The following is an 18,865-nucleotide window of genomic DNA, read 5'->3' as shown; positions in this document are numbered from 1 at the left end:
TTTATTTGTATTCTGGATAGCTGCATAGTATTTGTTTATTTGTATTCCCATTTGGATTATGGGAAAATAGTTGTTGGTTGGAACAGCCCAAATATAGTACAGATGTACGTAGTCAAAACTGCATTATACTCTCCTCCCAATAAACTTAAACCTGACTTTCTTCAGGGCAGTGGTATGCCTTTGCTATATTCTTGTTGTCTTTATTCTTAGCCTTTCCAAACCAGAGAAATGGTCAGCTTTTTTATTGTATGTTGCTGGTGTTTGGTAATTTTGTTGGATCTGTGTTCAGTTGAAATCAAGTTTAGAAATCTCAGCCAAAGTTGCTTTCTGTATAACTTTCAGTTTAAGATGTGGATCTGTATATAAACATTTTATAGTAATTCTTTCAGAACACTGATACTCTGGAGACAGTTGGATTTAGGCATCATAATTTCATGAGAATGATTGTCTTCTGCTTTAAAGCATAGGATTAGATTCTGATTATGGCTACTACAGACTTTCTGTGTGATCTTGGGCATCCCACTTAACATTTATGTCTGTTTCCTGACCTGTACAAAGGGGATAAAAGTATTTACCTACCTTCACAGGTTTTTTGAAGCTAAAATATTTGTAAAGCATCTTGAAATTTTTGGATAGAAGACTATGTAGATATATAAATAATGATTTTAATATATAGCTTTTGGAGCAGATGTCAAGATTCAGAATTGGATAAAAGAAGCTGTGGAGATGAATGTGAGAGATCCATGTGGGAATTTGGGACATTTAATGCAATTATAAATGAAATCTGTCTTGGGTTCTCAAAATACAGTCATGCATAAATTGTTCATTCTTTAGAGGCTTGAACAGTGACATATATTTTAAAATAGCTTTTAAGAGGGTGTGAATGTAAATTAAAGTTAATGGTAGTTGGTACAGGATTTTAACCTGTAAGGAAAAGAAAGCCAGGTGTTTTGAGTCAGAAAAATCTTCAGCTTCATGGGAAAACCAAGAGTTGAGAAGCAAACCACTCTGTTGATTTTTGTGACATATCTTGTAGGAACTTTACCCAAGAAAAAAACTCCAAACCACAATGTAAATTAACATTTTTACTTAGTGCTAACTAAGAGTCATGTCTCCTCCTCCTGTCACTCCCAACTTCCAAACCTCCCCCAATATCTCTAGAATAGCTGAGGAGGGACAGGGAATTGAATCCGCCCAGGTGTCCCTGTCTAAATATGATTCCTTTTATTCTGTGTGCCAATCCCCTCCCCCCACACACTCTATCCACCAGGAGGACAATCATTTTACTACGAAGAAGGAAATATGTTCCCTCTAAGGGCTTTATTATTTCCTAAATTATTTTTTTGTAAATGTATTTCTAATGATCTTTCTCAGTGAATTTCTCAAGTTTCCGTGTGATATAGAAATCAGTGAAATGGGGAACAGTGAGCAGCCTTACACCAGTCTAGTCTCAACTTGTTTTCCAGCACTGGATTCATTATATTGCTGTCCCCTTCCCTAGTCTCTTTTCATAAGCCATTTGTTAGCTGAACACCTGCAGACCTCTTGGGCAGATGTGGTTAGAACAGATGGGGTATGGCTCCTGAATGCTAGATGATTTGTGCCAATGTTCAGACATAACATATCCTTTTTAAGAAAAAGTTAATGATGATTGACCACAGGTTGAAACAAATCATTGTGTTCACCACAAAAGAGTGCTTGCTGCTTTTACTCTGGGAAAGCATGTTTTGTCATCTTTTTTCCAACAGCAGCCTTCGTTGACTCTTGATTTATGGTATTTAAAAATCTATAAAGTCATATCTAAATGTAAACAATAACCCACTGCAGGTGCACATGTGCATTCTGGGTGAATAAATTTATGTAAGCATTTGTGGGAGAGAATTTAACTCGTGACATTCAGGACCAGACCCAGGGCTATAATTCCATATGCCATCAGTCACTAGATAGATCAGCAGCCAGAGCTTGGAAATCATGTGGTAGAAATAATGGGCACAATTATTAAGGGCTTCATAACAAAATCTCTCCCCTCCCCCCCTTCCTCTGCATTCTTTTTAAAATGGATGGTGGGTCAAGGTTGAGAGCAAGCAACTACTTAACATGAAAACTGAACATGCATTGGTGAATGTGCTGGCCCACCACAAAATTTGTTAAAAAACGTATTTTTTGAAATGGTGTTGATTCACTGGGTTAATGCACTAACCTTGTTCTTAAGCGTTACTGGATTTAAATCCTTGTTCATGATTTTAATTGAAATGATTTCAGTGGTTTGTCTTGATCAATAATGCAAAATTGTTCAATTTGAAGTACTACACAATATATTACATACAATACAGTATGATGCCAATCCTTACTCCTTCTGCTGGAAGGACACTGGATACTAATTTGAAAATGAGATGTACCAAGGGATGCTGTAAAGTTGGGGGAGGAAGTCCCTTAACCATTTTGTTGTTGTTGTTAGTAAGAGATTTTGAGTGTACAAGCCTCTTAACAATTTATTATTTTCCAGTTTAACAAAATTAAAATGTATGTCTATAGTTTGATCTGGCTCAGCACAGACCAAAGAGTATTTTCCCTCTGACTGGCAACATTACAAGCAGTATGGGAACAAAACAAGAATAGCTTTTCTCTCTCTGTGGCTCTTCCTTCACTGTAACCCAGCTCTCTGTTGGAATACCCCCTGCTACTGCAGAGATGCAGGAGAATGACCATGTGGCCCATTTGCACGTCATCTTCTTTGCAGCACTTGAGTATGCAATAAATAAATAAATAAAACGTTCCAGAGAACCCTAACATTAAAAAGAGAACTTCAAAAAATGTGTTTCCCGTAGCAACTTTCCACCCCCTGCTGCTATGGTACATTGTATTCATATTGTGAGAGCTGCTGTTATTGGGACAGCCCTGGCTTCCTCCAAAGCAGTGGTTCTCAACCTACTTACCATTGCGGGCCGCATCCAATACTACCTGTATGGCCTTGAGGATGTCACATGGGCTGCAGCTCTGTGCTGATTGGGCCGCAGGTTGAGAACCACTGCTCCAGAGGTAGCACCTGACAGGCACTCTTCAGAACTCAGTCAGAAGAAGGGGAAAAAGCAGCTTACCTGATGGAACAGTCCCTCCAGCTAAAGCAGTAGTGGGAGGATGAACCTTAGTTGGAAGCAGAGGTCAGATTGTATATCGGGAGAAATGTAGTGAGCTCCATCCACAACAGGAGTTCTCCCCGGATGAGATGCTGCTCACAGTAGACTGCAGAGGTTCAAAATATGATCATGCATTCTCTGATCTCCTTGAATTCCTTCTCAGTGGATTCTGAATATACCATGGGCTCTGCTAGACCCCTTATGCTTGGCTTACCTGCAGTGAGACTTCTATGTCTGTGAGGATTTGGCTCTTACTTGATTATGGGAGGAAGTGGCAGTACTCTCCCAAACCCAGTCATTTGTGGTGACAAAATGGGCTGTCGTAATATGATCCACCCTCACCACCTTATGTGTTTTGAAGATCAGTGAAATGTTAAAAATATTGACATTTAAAATATTATCATTGGGCACCTTATCATCCTTTGAAATGAATAAGGTAGGTCACACTTTGAGAGCTATTGTTCCAAATTTTGCATACATTTGCAAAAGTGACTGTTTCAGTTCATGTCTTTGAGGCTGTCCCAGCAAGATAGCAGCTAGAGTTGTAGTTTTATTTATTTAAAATGAAAGCCTAGATTCTGGAGAACAAAAAAGCATAAAAGAGGTGCTGATGCACTTCACTGCTGATCAGCTCAATCTGAACCCCAGGTGAAGGGAGTGAAGGTTCCCAACCCTCTGCCTTTTTCTCTGTTCTGCTTACCCGAGTATATGAATATTGTTTAGTATTCCAATCTAAACAAGGTTCCTTTTGTTCTCCACCAAGAAAAAGTCCCAAAGAAGCCAGTCTTGTGTTACCCCAACTGTTTTTCTTTTTATGCTTTTTCCAGAGTCTTAGATTTATTCCTTTGATTAAACCATTCAGCTACAGCCAACTATATAATGCTGCAGCTCCTACTCATCTCTCCTTATCTAGATTGCTAAGTTGCTCCTTCGCAGGAAGAAAAAGCCTCCATTGGGTCTGAAACTGATATTTAAACCTCAAACTCAGAATTCATGAGAACTGGGTTTACCTGCTGAGAAATGTTTGTTCTGCAATGTGGTTTGGAAGCTTAGTGGAGAAGAGAGATTCAAAAGGTCTTCCAGAATTTCTGGTTAAAGGACAAGAACAAGGGTTCTCATTATTCACTCTTTAGCTCTCAGTGCTATGGAAACAGCCTGTCCCACCTTGGATCCTAAATCGGCATTCTAGTTCTACAGACCCCCAGAATAATTTTCTGATAAATGGCTTTCTTCCATAAGGTGAACTTAACTCTTTTCTGTTTGACCTGCCTAAAACACCTAATGCTTGTTTGAGGGGCCCCCGGTAGACATAAGTTTGCAAGGAACTATCAAGAAAAGATTTAATTTGTAGCCTTCTGCTGTTAGGTTTTCAGATCAGCTATATCGGCTCAAATAGTCTGAAATTCATTAGGATCCAGAATTCCCTGCTTTTTCACCTTAAGAAAGTTTGAAGGAATTTCTGAAACATTGTGGCCAGAACTAACAGTTGTAATGATATGACTTGGGTGTTTTCTGTGTGTTGCTGCTAATTCAGCACTTTTCTGGTGGCTTGCATAGCATTGTGGATCAGGCTATTAGGCGGGAACCTTCCCTCCTCACTTGGTGTGTTACTCTGGTTGTGCCTATGTTTTTTTGGAGAATTTTTAGGCATTACTTCTAACAGTTCAGATATCCAGGTAATTCTGCTTCTTCCATCATCTCATGCCAAGAACCCTGAACTTTTCACTTCAGGAATGCATTGTGATTGCTCACTCCTTAACTGAAAGAGTTGGCCTGTTGAATTCTTAACAAAGATGTCCAATTATTTTTAAAGCAAAAAAAGAAAGAAACCACAGACCCTTTCAGCTCATATTTATACACCAGAAAGAAACTAAGATGAGCACAAGACCTTTTAAAAAAAAAAATTGTGGGGTTACTTTTAAAATTTCTCTGCGGGAACAGAGCCTTTACAAAGGTTGATTTACTGTTTATCCATTTTGAAGGATTCAGATGGCCTTGAGGCTTCCTGATATGCCATTGTGCTTAAAGAATTGTATATAAGAATCACAGCAGCAGTGTCCTTCCTGATCAGGATCAGAGCATACACCAACTGGGCTGTAGTTTCTTCCTTGACAGCTAGAGGTGAAGCCTTGTTAGATAAACTGTGCTGGGCACCTTGATCAGGCATTGGTGACTGCTGCATTTGGCTGAGAGAGGTTTGGAGACAACCCTCCTTTGAGGTTTCTCTTTTAATGGAAGAAATGATTGGGATCATAGTTGGTGTCTTCCCATTCAGATTAGCCTCTGCATTCTGAGAGTCCTGTCAGATACTGTTGTTTAGAACACTGTTCTGATCAAAGTCACAGAAAAACAAACTAACAGTTAACTCTGTGTGTAACTGAGTTGATTAATACACCAACCCAGCCTGATGGACATTATCCTATGAGATTTAGAAAAAGGAAGTTCCTGTTAGGGATGAGAAGTGCAGGCTAACCTTCATTCTTTCACATAAAGATTGTCTCAAACTGGGGAGCAAAGAATGTGCAAAGGAGGAACAATGAAGGAGAAACTTTTCAAGGATGGGAGAATGATAGATTTGTGGTTTAATCACAGTATTAGGAATCAGAAGCCTTGAAGTATACTCTCCAGCTCTGCCACAGACTTCCTGTGTGGCCTTGGGCAAGTAATTTTATTTCCTGTCCCTTAGTTTTCCCATCTGCAAAATAAGTATGATAACACATCCCTAACTCACAGGTAACTTTAATATATGTGAGGTGTTCATATAATGTGGTGATGTGTTATAGTAAAGTTCATTAATAAATGTTGGATTTGGTTGGTTGCCATCTTTTCTATTGTTGTTACCAAAGAGGGAGAAAACACTATAGTCTATTTTGCAAGATCAAGTCATAGAAAACGAATGATCAGGTAAGAGAATAAACAATTTGGCTTTTCCAATCTGAAATATGTGAAGAGTTTCAGGCTGTAAAGAATTTTCAGTGCTTCAAATACCTGGGGGAAAAACGGGTTGCAACAGACACAGAGAGAAGTCTTCGCATGTAGCTGTGTTTGTGAGAACCGGAGGCATGCCAGTGTTTTTTCTATGATCAGTTGTTAGCCTGTCTTTCAGTTAGCTGGGGAAAAAAGTGTCATATTTATGCTTACTTCAGTAAAATCATAGATTTTTTTTAAAATGCTTGCAGCTACTGCCCTCATTGAGTTTCCTGCATTTGTTGTGAAGGAAAACAGCTGTTGTAAGTTGATGTCACTTTGTTCATGTAGTATATTCATGAGTAAACTGATAAAATTAATTCTTTTGTTTCAGGATGGTGATATTCCATAAAGCTGTTTTGTTCACTAAATGGAGATCTTTTTCTAATTTTGCTTATGTTTGATGTTTTAATGCAGTTTTTATTCCAAAACTTTTATGTACATGCAAGTTGATATATCAAGATATCTCAATAACTGGACTTTTTAAATAGCACATTGTAATCTCAGATTTTCTAAGTGAGGATACAATAGAATGTAACTTGTATTTTTAATGTTTGTTTTTGTTTCTTTTGTTGCAGTCGAAATCAGCTTTCTTCTTTGCCAGCTTGCCTGTGTGGTCTTCCTCTAAAAGTCTTAATTGCAAGTAACAATAAGCTAGGTTCCCTTCCAGAAGAGATAGGTCAGCTAAAACAGTTAATGGAACTGGTATGTTACTGATTTGAATGTTTGTTTTTTGTTTGTTTTATTACTAGTTACAGTATAATCAACTTTGTAAAGAACGTCCTGCAAAAGCCTAATGATACAGTAATCACTGTTACAGTCAGTGCCCCTTAATATGTGGTGAACTTCTTAATTGCATCAAATAGGAAAAATGTTACAGTGTAACTGTCTCCTTTCCAGGCTCCCTGTCATCCATATCACTCTCCTTGGGTTCATATAAAACACATCAGTGAAGATCATCTTGCCTACTTGTTGTTCTCACTGCATGACCAAATCATTCCTCTGTTCAAATCCCTCTACTGGCTCCCTGTTTTGCTGCAATAAGTTCAAGTTTCTTGTTCTGGCCTCCAAGTCCCTTCCTAGCTCTGCCCCTCTCAACTCATCTTTTTTTTCTTTTCTTACCTCATTGTATTTTACAAATTATGCTCATCTTTTCAGTCCCTTTTAGTTTCTCTCACAAATATTTCCATGCTGTCCATTATGCATGGAATGTCTTCTCTGAAGTGATCCATACGGCCACTGTCCTCTTTCTGCAAAACCTACCCCTTCTGTAATGGCTATAAGAAATCAGCCAGTTATTGAGGGCATGGAGGGCAGGAACTAAATGGCACTTGAGAATTTTTTTTTAAATTGAAAATGTATATGAAAAGGTTATCTGTAAAAGACTGTATATATTTTAATGTTTTCTCCTCCCTCACTTTCTTCCCTTTATATGATGCCTTGTTTTGTTAAAGTGTAAACTGTTTTGGACTGTCTTCTGCTTATTTCTGATCACCTAAACCTTTTGAGAATAGCCATTAGTAAATGAACCAGTTACTCTGGCATTGCTCCTGAATTCCCAGTAGAAATTATATTGCAACATTTTTCTGACTGGTATAGTCTCTACCTACTGCTTCTATCTTGGGTATTTCTAAGGTGTTGTCACCGTGGTGTCAGAAAGTATCTGCTCACCCATCTTATTTTTTAAATAATATTTCCTATCCTTAAAGCCTGAACCTGTTACATGGTGTTGAGTTAACTTCGGCCCCAGTCCTGCAACTGGCTGTCCCTCCGTGGAGCTAGTTGCAAGATTGGGGTGTTTAAGTAGTAGCTGAGAGTATTCAGCAGGTCTCAGGATTCAGCCCTTACAACTATAGTTGGGCTAACTGTAGTTGGATACTTTTTTTTTCTTTCTCTCCCTTGGGATGTATGGGGTCTTTATAATGGCTTATACGATGTTTAATGTTTTTCTTTTTTGTGAAATGTGTACTTTATTGGTTTATCTTTTTTCATACTTCGTCATATTTATAATGACTTCTTAATGAAAATTAAAAAGTTATCAAATTAAAACACAAACAAAAACAATGTCACTACTTTAAAATGAAACTGCTAGTTATAGTGATGGTTTACTTTATGCTTTATTAGTGGATTTATTTTATTAAGTTTTTATTTGCAAGTACAATTCAGGAATATTAAACATCTCCCTTTTTAGGGGACAGAATGACTAGATGGATTATTAATGGGATTTGAATCCAGCCAACCCTTGGTCACTGCTGGTTTGAATGTGACATTACTTAGCAATGAATAAACATCCTTGTCATCTGATGGCTGTTTGGGGGTCTCTCTGAAATAAGTTGGTGGTGCCAGTCTATTTCTCGTTGGACTGCATTTCATATTTTAGTTCATAGACTCATAGACTTTAAGGTCAGAAGGGACCATTATGATCATCTAGTCTGACCTCCCGCATGATGCAGGCCACAAAAGCTGACCCACCCACTCCTGGAATAATTCTCTCCCTTGACTCAGCTGTTGAAGTCCCCAAATCATGATTTAAAGACTTCAAGTCGCAGAGAATCCTCCAGCAAGCGACCCCTGCCCCATGCTGTGGAGGAAGGCGAAAAACCTCCAGGGCCTCTGCCAATCTACCCTGGAGGAAAATTCCTTCCCGACCCCAAATATGGCGATCAGCTGAACCCCGAGCATGCGGGCAAGATTCTCCAGCTAGACCCTCCGGAAAATGTTCTCTGTAGTAACTTTTAATATCCCATCATTGACCATTGTTACTAATTACCAGCGATGGCACGTTATTGACCTATTGACTAAAATCACATTATCCCATCAAACCATCCCCTCCATAAACTTATCAAGCTTAATCTTAAAGCCAGAGAGGTCTTTCACCCCCACTGTTTCCCTCGGAAGGCTGTTCCAGAACTTCACCCCTCTGATGGTTAGAAACCTTCATCTAATTTCAAGCCTAAACTTCCCGACGGCCAGTTTATATCCATTTGTTCTCGTGTCCACATTAGTACTGAGCTGAAATAATTCCCCTCCCTCCCTGGTATTTATTCCTCTGGCATCCTTGATAGCAGTTTCAGTGAAGAACTACTGAAATACCTTCCCATCCTACTAGTCCATTGAGAACAGGTTGAAACACACTGACAAGGTAGTTTAGCACTATCCATGCAGTTACTGCTTCATGGAGGGTTGCCAGGTGTCTGGTTTTTGACTGGAACGCCCAGTCGAAAAGGGACCCTGGAGGCTCTGGTCAGCACCGCTGACCAGGCTGTTAAAAGTCCAGTGCTCCGTGCGGCTCCTGGGAAGCAGCCGGCATGTCCCTCCGACTCGGAACCGCGGCCAATGGGAGCTGTGGGGGTGGCGCCTGGGGGCAAGGGCAGCACGCAGAGCTGCCTGACCACTCCTCCACCTAGGAGCAAGAGGGACGTGATGCCGCTTCCTGGGAGCCACCTGAGGTAAGCGCCTCCCGGAGCCCGCCCCCCTCACCCCCTCTTGCAGAAAAATTGCCCAGAGCCCATTCCTGCACCCCAAACCCCTCATCCCCGGCCACACCGCAGAGCCCGCACCCTCAGCCAAAGCCCTCACCCCCTCCTGCACCCCAATCTCCTGCCCCAGCCTGAAGCCCCCTCTCGCACCCTGAATTCCTCGGCCTCAGCCTGGAGCCCCCTCCTGCACCCCAAACCCCTCATCCCCAGCCCCACGCCAGAGCCCTCTCCCTCACCCCCTCCCGCACCCCAACCCCTAGCCTGGAACCCCCGCCCACACTCCAAACCCCTTGGCTCCACTCCACAGCCCAGAGCCCCCTCATACCTCTTTCCCGGCCCCACCCCAGAGCCTGCCCTCACCCCCTCCTACAACCCAACCCCCTGCCCCAGCCCGGTGAAAATAAGCGAGCGAGCAATGGAGGGAAGGAGGATGGAGTGAGTGGGGGCAGGATCTTGGAGAAGGGGTGGGGCAGGGGTGTTCAGTTTTCTGCCATTAGAAAGTTGGCAACCCTAGTTCCATGAGTAAACAGAATTTGCATTAAGTAAAAATAAAAGCCCTGCTTCTGATTTAGCTTTTAAAAATTAAAAGCAAAATTATTTAAGAGGTTCAAAAGAAGTACAAATTGTGCTCCGGAGGAGGCAGGACTCTTTGGATTTTTGTTTTGTTTTGAGTTCCTACTGTCTTTTGTACTACCACTGTTTCAAAAGACAACAGACTTGACTGATTCTGCTACTTCCCAGTCCCAGCATCAGTGTCACTCTTTGGAAGCAGCAAGAAAATGTAAAAATTACTTTTCTAAAAATAATTGCAAAACAACATTGTAGCACGTATCACTTTGGTTAGATTCTGACTGGAGCAAGAGGGTAGAAAAACTTGTGTGAAAGCTGAAAGTATGACTCTAATCTTTTTTCCTGTGTTCTGTATGGTTACAAAATAGCATGTTAACATAACAAGGTTTGTTAAATTTGTGAATAATTCAGTTCTGATGACATAATCTCCTTACGTTGATGACCACTGTGATTATTTAGGTCACTATTCAAATTGGATTGTTTGCTTGGAAATTGCTAACCTATGACGTATTGGATGGGGTAAAGTGGAATATAAATTAAAGCATATTGATAAATAGTGCTACAGTATATGATGCAGAGACGTTTATATGGATAGGTTGTCACAGATTAAGCTAGGTCTCATAACCCAAATAAAAGCATTTACCAGTAAAATGTTTCTGTTGCTATTGTACAATACTGTTTTATAGAAATTTAACATTTTCACCATTTAACTGCACCCAGATTTTAGTAAATACATTCCATAGAGCAAATTGTATTTGTTGTGTAAATCTGTCTTTTGTCTCTGAAATGAAACATTGAAATGTCTTTTAATGTCTATTTAGATGCTACCACTTTAGTAAACATTCAGATTATTTTCAAGTATTGGTTAGGAAAATAACTTTCCTCTGGTTGTTGCAATTAATTACAATTCAGTAGTTCAGTTATTTCCCTTGCATTCAGTATGGTCTCAGATGGCATAAGCTCTAAGAGAACTGGCTTGGGTTATTAAAATGTTAACTCATGACTGAATCATGATTTTTGAGATGGATGTGCAGGATGAAATTCACTTAATGTTGAGGGCTTGCATAAACTCATATGTGCCTATTACACCAGTTCAGGCCTAGTTTAAGGATTTATTTGGTCTTTGGCAGTATGGTGAATTTCACCCTTTGAAAACACACAGCAACCAATATTTTAAGCAAATTTAAAATGTTTTAATAGGTAGTGAACAAAAGATTTAATCAGATGAAAGGCCTATTAATATTTAATGGCATACTACTGAGTGTTTGAATAATCTGGAAGACACCTGGAATCTTATTCAATGGATGTCAGTTTCTATGTTTAAACCTTCCAATAATAAGTATTAAAGTAAAACTGGATATCTTTACCACCATCATTTGTTTAATTATGCTTAACCTACTAACTGATTAAAGCAACAGAGGGTCCTGTGGCACCTTTAAGACTAACAGAAGTATTGGGAGCATAAGCTTTCGTGGGTAAGAATCTCATCTGAAGAAGTGAGGTTCTTACCCACGAAAGCTTATGCTCCCAATATTTCTATTAGTCTTAAAGGTGCCACAGGACCCTCTGTTGCTTTTTACAGATTCAGACTAACACGGCTACCCCTTTGATACTAACTGATTGTTATCCTTGCTTGCTTTGACCATCTATTGGAATAAACTTGTATTAACATTTATAAGAATAATTTCAGAAAGAAATCCAAAATGGATGGAACCACATTGTAGTTGTCTTTTCTACTAATTTGTAACCATTAAAATTTAAAGATATTGAGTGAAATTAATCTTGTTCCTGTATACCAGCAGGATTTCATAATCCTTTGAGTTCTTTTAAAATAAATTGAATCTGTTTCAATCAGCTGACTGTGGTTCTACTCTGAAAAGTGACTTAGGCCAGGTCTACACTAACACCCCAATTCGATCTAAGGTACGCAACTTCAGCTACGTGAATAACGTAGCTGAAGTCGACATACCTTAGTTCGAATTTACCGCGGTTCAGACGCGGTCCACACACGGCAGGCAGGCTCCCCCGTCGACTCCGCGGTACTCCTCTCGCTGAGGTGGAGTACCGCAGTCGACGGCGAGCACTTCCTGGTTCGAATTATCGCGTCCACACCAGACGCGATAAATCGAACCCGGAAGTTCGATTGCCAGCCGTCGAACTACCGCGGTAGTGTAGACAAGCCCTTAGTAAAACAACATTGTAGAGTTCCATGATATTTTGTTTGTCTCAGTTATTTCATATTAAATGTCCTGTTTATAAGTAAATATTTTTTCCTGTTGGCAATGTTGCATACTCAACTCTGAGATCTAAAAGTCAATCTGGGTTCTTTTCTTTTTATATATAATCACCAGTAATAAATTCTGCAGACTAAATTCTGTCCTCATTTATAGTTGGAGAAACTAATTGTCTTCAGAAGGGATAATGAAGGTGTAACTGCAACTGTTTTGTGCTGCAACTGAAATATAATTGAATAAGGCTGCTTGAGCCAGAATTGAATCCAGCTCCCCCTTTTGTCTGAGTTGGTTCTAATAATGAGTAAAAAGCAAAAGCAAATATTTTTAATGGCAAGGTAACTAGGTATGCACCATTCTGGAAATTCTGTAAGTGCCTTAGGTACATTAAATACAAAGTTTTAAAATTTAAATATGAAAATGAATAATAAAATCAACACTGTGTTTTTCTTTCGTTTCAATAAAATAATTGACTTTGTAGATGATGGGAAAATATGTAACTCTTGACAAATCATCCAGTGGGTCAACAGCCAGATGATTTATTTTACTTGCTATCAGTGCTCAAAGTGCACACAGAATTTTTTGCAGAAGATGGGACTGAAATGGTGGAAACCCTCCAGCAGGTCCAAATGTATGTAGTAGTTTTGAAAAGTGAGATGGACACAGAGTGAAACAGAAGCTTTAGAGTTAACACTGAATTGAAATTATTTTGATACACCTCTAACCCGATATAACGTGGTCCTCGGGAGCCAAAAAATCTTACCGCGTTATAGGTGAAACCGCGTTATATTGAACTTGCTTTGGCCTCGAGCACCTCCGTTATTCATAGTCAGCAAATAGCCCTGCCCCCATCCAACCCCCACCTACTTCCTGCCCCCCTGACTGACCCCTCAGAACCCCTGACCCATCCAACCCCCCCATCCCTAATCACCCCCAGGACTCCCACGCTGAGCCACGCGCCGCACCGGGATTGGTACTAGGACCCGGGGAGCCGGCGCACGGAAACGTTCACACCTGCTCGACCACATCAGCTGGGGCAAGCCCCGCAGGGGCGGGGCAGGGGGAACTGGCCCGGCAGCCGCTGCCCGGTCCGCGGAGCATGCCCAGCCAAGTGCAGCAGTTGAGCCCACGATGGGGAGCAGGGCAGGCAGCCTCACCCGAGGTGCTCACGTGTGCCTGGTCCCCGCCCCGTGCCCACGCAGTGCCAGGGGAGGGGGAGCTATCGGCGGGCGGCTCCTGCCGTGCGTGCCCACGCTCAGCCCGTCTCTCCTCCGCAGAGCCCCACACAGCCCATCTCTGGTGAGGACGCTGTGGCCAGCTGTCCGCTGGGGCACATGGAGCCCCTGACTGCGGGCAGGTAGTGCGGCGCGCTGTGGACCCAGAGAACCCGCCCGGCGCTGCTGCGAGCGGGGCGCAGCCTGCCAGTTGGGCCCGCTGTGTGCCAAGCCCTCCAGCACCGGGACAGGGGCACCTGCACGGCACCGTCTAGGACAGGCACCTCTCCCTGCCCTGGATCTGCAACTTCCCCGCATGGACCAGTCTTCCCCAACTTCTCGGCACCGGCTGGAGCCCATGTGACGTTCCCCTGCACTGCAGCTCCCCTCCTCGGGCTGTGGCTCTCCCATGCTCCCTGTCCCCTGACCGCCCCCCCCAAGACCCTCTGCCCCTTATCCAACCCCTCGGCCCCGGCCTGGCACCCTTAACACGCCACTCAGAGCAGCGTGTCGGAGCCTGACACGCTGCTCTGCTGGAGCGCGCAGCCCCGCCCCCCAGAGCGCTGCTTTACCGCGTTATATCTGAATTCGTGTTCTGTCGGGTTGCGTTATATCGGGGTAGAGGTGTAGTTTACACCTGTCCTAAGGGGTGAATCCTCTCCATGACCATGAAGAGATGCCTGTTAACGGCATTACTGTGCTTCTGCTGCTGAGATGTGGCCCGTGTATGGAAATGTGCATCCCTTCAGTGCCAAGGAGCTTAGCTGCATGAAGGCAACCTGCATGCTGCTGTAGAGCAGGCCTTTGGAGGTAGCTCTAGTGTACAACTATACGCTCCTGTAAAAAACTGAGTATTTAGAACCCTTAACTTCAAACTTTCGATAGTGCTAACAGTACTAACTTGTTTGCACACTATTTGACCTCCAAATTCCACTTGACTATTGTTCTCCAGTCTTATTTGAGAGAGCTTGTCCATGTTATCAAACAGGGAGACAACTGGTATGAATAAAATGGAATTATTAGAAGAAGTCTGACCTTCACCAAATATTAACCTTTGGAATTTGAAAAGGCATTTGGAGTACATTATTTTAATTGTCTGCAGATGTCCTTGAAGCCAAGATGCAAAACAAAAGCAGGGTAATGTATTACATACTGGAATTAGGAGGAGTACACTGCTCTTGATTTGTCATATGTACCCAACCAGAAAGTAAAAAAATGTTGTATGCAGTGTTGAGTCGGATAAAAGATACTATTATCTCTGGATATCTTGTGACTATGAACTAAAAAGATGAGTTTTATTCTTAGATTTCTTAAAAGGTCACCAGCAGACTTTGTCCTTGCAGTTACTAACAACCATAAAATTATTATACTTCCTTGAAAAATTCTCTTACACCCTGAAACCAAGTCGGTTTTATTAAAGATTCATACACACATAGAAATATGCTTCTAGACACATCCTTACCATACAATTTTTCTGCAAGAGGGGCACTTTACCTTTTAAACTGTATGTTCTAAAAAGTAAATGCTTAATTATGAACTTGTTTCAAGTCTTTAGATAAAAATTAGGGCAGTAAATCCCTAAAAATATTTGGACTAAGAACTATGCAATTAACCATACTTTACAGTAATTTGGACAAGAGACAGTTTCCAGTGCACTCATTAACAAGGATTTATTAATTTCCTTGTCTAAAACCTAAAACAATTCCCTGGCTCTGTTTTGAGAAGGGAAGGAAGTTTTGGCTGCAGTGGGATCCTGATAAGGAGACTTTTATCTCTCTGATACCCAATCCAATATTGTCAAATAGAGCTCCCTCCCCCTTCAGTTTTCTCACTAATTATTCTTTGAAGAAATTCTTGATTTGGAAATGGCATTGACATAATATGTTTGAATAGTATTAGAGAAACTCCCTTCAAAGGACTAAATTTGAAACCTGATTTGGGGAACTGCAGAATCTTTGAGCTTATGGGTATTGTTCAACTCTGCCACTTGAAACAATAACCGTAAAAGTAGGAGTTAATGTCCTTAAGAAATTACCTTGTCTCTTTAGGGGAAAGTATTATCACTACGTAAATCATACTCTCGGAGATAGTGTCTCCTTCCTTTTGTTGATCTCCATATTATACAGTACATGAAATCTTGCAGGACCATTCTAGTCAAATGACAATGCATCACAGGTTTAGGCAAAAGGTTTAGCATTTTTTCAGTGTCATGTTGACTACATACTGGTGTGTTTGGTAGTATAAGCTAAAGCCTGTAAGTTAATTTGATCTTGTTTTTAAATGCCCTGATTACAGGAGTTGATCTTGATTACTGATTTTAGGCTTTTCAGAATCTTGATTAATGCATCAACAGTATTAGTATTATTAATGCATTTATTTTATATATGTATTACTAGTATTAATGCATTTCCTCCTTTCCATTACACCTTGTGTTGGATCAACTCCATCTTGTACTGCATCTTAACTTTACAAATCTAACTTTCTAGCAGTTGTTCTTTTAGAGATTGTGAGATGAACAGAAGCTTCATCTTGGTCCAGGTTGTTAAAACCTGAGATGAGGGGCCTAATTCAGCCTTCTATAAATTATCCATTAGGGCATTGAAATGTACAGGAATTGTTCTTTTTTTGTACCTTTTGTAAATTTCAACAACCTCCCTGATCACAGGAACAAAGCACACAGCACTCAGTATAGTGGGGCCCGCACACCTGTCATTGCGAATTAACCAGTGGAGTGCTCTCTGCCTGTGCTTTGGAGAACTTACAGACATTCTGAGTTCACAGAGTACTCTGATTAAAACTATATATTATAATTTTTAGGTGTGGTAAACTTGGGACCACTTAACCAAGAAAATAGGGTAAAGCACCTATATGATTTAGGAGTCTAAATTCCTTTAACTTTCAATGAGACTTATGCTTTTAAGTCACTTACGTGCTTTTGAAACTTTTTACCTAATGCTCTTTTAACAACCTCTGTATTTCCCATCAAATAAATGATGTTTTTTATAAAAGAGGAGAGTTGTTTCCCACCATCTTAAATTGGTACTGTCACATTGAATTGCCAGTTCTCTTTCTCTCTCTTTCAAATAGGTGACTTTTGTAAGAGGAGACTGTTTCTCCTTCTGTAGAGTTTAAAGTATGAATTGCATACCTACCGGTAATTGTGAGCCCCTTCCTATATCCAGTTCTTAAACTAGTGTGTAAAAATAACTGCAATTGTATTATGTTTTTGTGTTGCTAGCATTTTGGTTTTAAAAAAGGAAAAATCCCTAAATCAATTTTTTTTAAATTGAAACCCAACTTCTAATCTATCTCCACCAAATCTCCCCGCAAGTAATCTAATTTAGAGTCCCATCAAAAGAGAGTCGCTTGATTTTAGAAAATTGTTCATTTCCTATCAGTGTTCTGCCTCCCCCACCCCCTCCCGACAGATTGCAAAGTCCTTCAGCAATTTACTGGAAAATCAAAAACAGATGTAGGAAAATGAACAAGGAGCCCAAATAGCCCTCTGCGTAACTTCACTAAGCAAACCTAAGTAAATGCTGTATTTTGGTTTTATGTGATGTGACACTTATCACATGCTAGTTTTTCAGTGCAAAGATAAGACATGGCAGGTTATATGAATTTACGTTTCATTAACCTGGAAAACATGTTTTAATGGATCAACAAAGTACTTCGAATTTCACACCCATAATAGTCAACTGTCTTGAGGGAAGACAGTTCATCATCTCCTTATTGCTTTTAATATAGGATGTCAGCTGCAATGAAATCACAACTTTGCCACAGCAGATAGGCCAGTTGAAATCTCTAAGAGAACTGAATATCAGAAGAAATTACCTCAAGGTTTTACCACAAGGTAAAAAGAAAAAAAAAAGACCTTTAAAATTACTTTTTAATTACAACTTAGAAAATATGCATGTTTAATTATGTAAATAAGTAAGATTAAAAACCTCGCATTTCCTTGTGCTAAAATTTGTTGAATTTGGTGGATTTACCGTGCATCAGCAACATACTACAATACTTACTGCCAAACAGAAGCAATATGTAGGTCTTTTTAAAATGAATTATCTTTGTGATTCATGGTGGCTTGATACTTGTCTTCAAATCATTGATTTGAAGAGTATTTATTTATGAATGACCTATGCAGTCAGACCCTCCGCTGATATAAAATGTTTTAGCTCTGTTGTGGAGTTATGACAATTTACACCAGCTGAGGATCAGCCCTGTGGAGTCCTAGAATATTTTAGGAATCTTGGAGAAAAGTATATCATGTACTTCAAAGTACTGTGGTTTTTTTCCTGAGGTCATTGTACTTGCATTAGAAGCCTAATCAAATCAGTACTGCTTCAGTGTGAGTAGAAGTTGCATATTATTAGGGCTGTCAAATGATTAATAAAATTAATTGCGATTAATCGCGCTGTTAAACTGGAATAGAATACAGTACCATTTAAATATTTCTGGATGTTTTCTACATTTTCAAATATATTGATTTCAGTTATAATACAGAATACAAAGTGTACAGTGATCACTTTATATTTATTTTTGATTACAAATATTTGCACTGCTATAACATGAAATATACGGCAGAATGCGGGTAAAACAGAGCAGGAGACATACAATTCTCCCCCAAGGAGTTCAGTCAGAAATTTAATTAATGTCATCAGCATGGACGCATGTCCTCTGGAGCAAGGCCGAAACATGAAGAGGCATATGAATCTTTAGCACACCTGACATGTAAATATCTTGCAACGACAGCTTCAATAGTGCCATGCAAACACCTGTTCTCACTTTCAGGTGACATTGTAATTAAGAAGTGGGCAGCATTATCTCCCATAAATGTAAACAAGCTTGTTTCTCTTAGCAATTGGCTGAACAAGAAGTAGGACTGAGTGGACTTGTAGGCTCTAAAATTTTACATTGTTTTGTTTTTGAGTTATGTAACAAAAAATAACATTTGTAAGTTGCATTTTCATGGTAGAGATTGCACACTACAGTACTTGTATGAGGTGAATTGAAAAATACTATTTTTTGTTTATCATTTTTACAGTGCAAATGTATGTAATAAATAATATAAAGTGAGCACTATACACTTTATATTCTGTGTTGTGATCAAAATTGATATATTTGAAAATGTAGAAAAAATCCAAAATATTTAATACATTTCAATTGGTATTCTGTTGTTTAACAGTGCGATTAATCACGATTAATTTTTTTGAGTTAATCGCATGAGTTAACTGCGATTAATCGACAGCCCTAAATATTATGTTATT

General features: G+C 40.1%; 1 protein-coding gene across 2 annotated transcripts in view; it reads left to right on the top strand.

Moving 5' to 3' along the window:
- LOC112104300 (leucine-rich repeat and calponin homology domain-containing protein 1-like) overlaps window positions 1-18,865 on the top strand; it is a 244,238-nt gene that overhangs the window by 125,748 nt on the left and 99,625 nt on the right. For both annotated transcript variants that reach the window (XM_026653179.1, XM_026653147.1), the window contains exons 3-4: window positions 6,683-6,809; window positions 17,346-17,451. In XM_026653179.1, coding sequence (XP_026508964.1) covers window positions 6,683-6,809; window positions 17,346-17,451 — 233 coding nt within the window. The remainder of the gene's footprint in view (window positions 1-6,682; window positions 6,810-17,345; window positions 17,452-18,865) is intronic.

Source organism: Terrapene carolina, unplaced genomic scaffold (assembly GCF_002925995.2).
Source record: "Terrapene carolina triunguis isolate 2854851 unplaced genomic scaffold, T_m_triunguis-2.0 Scaffold18, whole genome shotgun sequence".
Lineage (NCBI taxonomy): Eukaryota > Metazoa > Chordata > Testudines > Emydidae > Terrapene > Terrapene triunguis.
The sequence above is the reverse complement of the archived record's forward strand: the minus strand, read 5'-3'. Positions and strand labels throughout refer to the sequence as shown.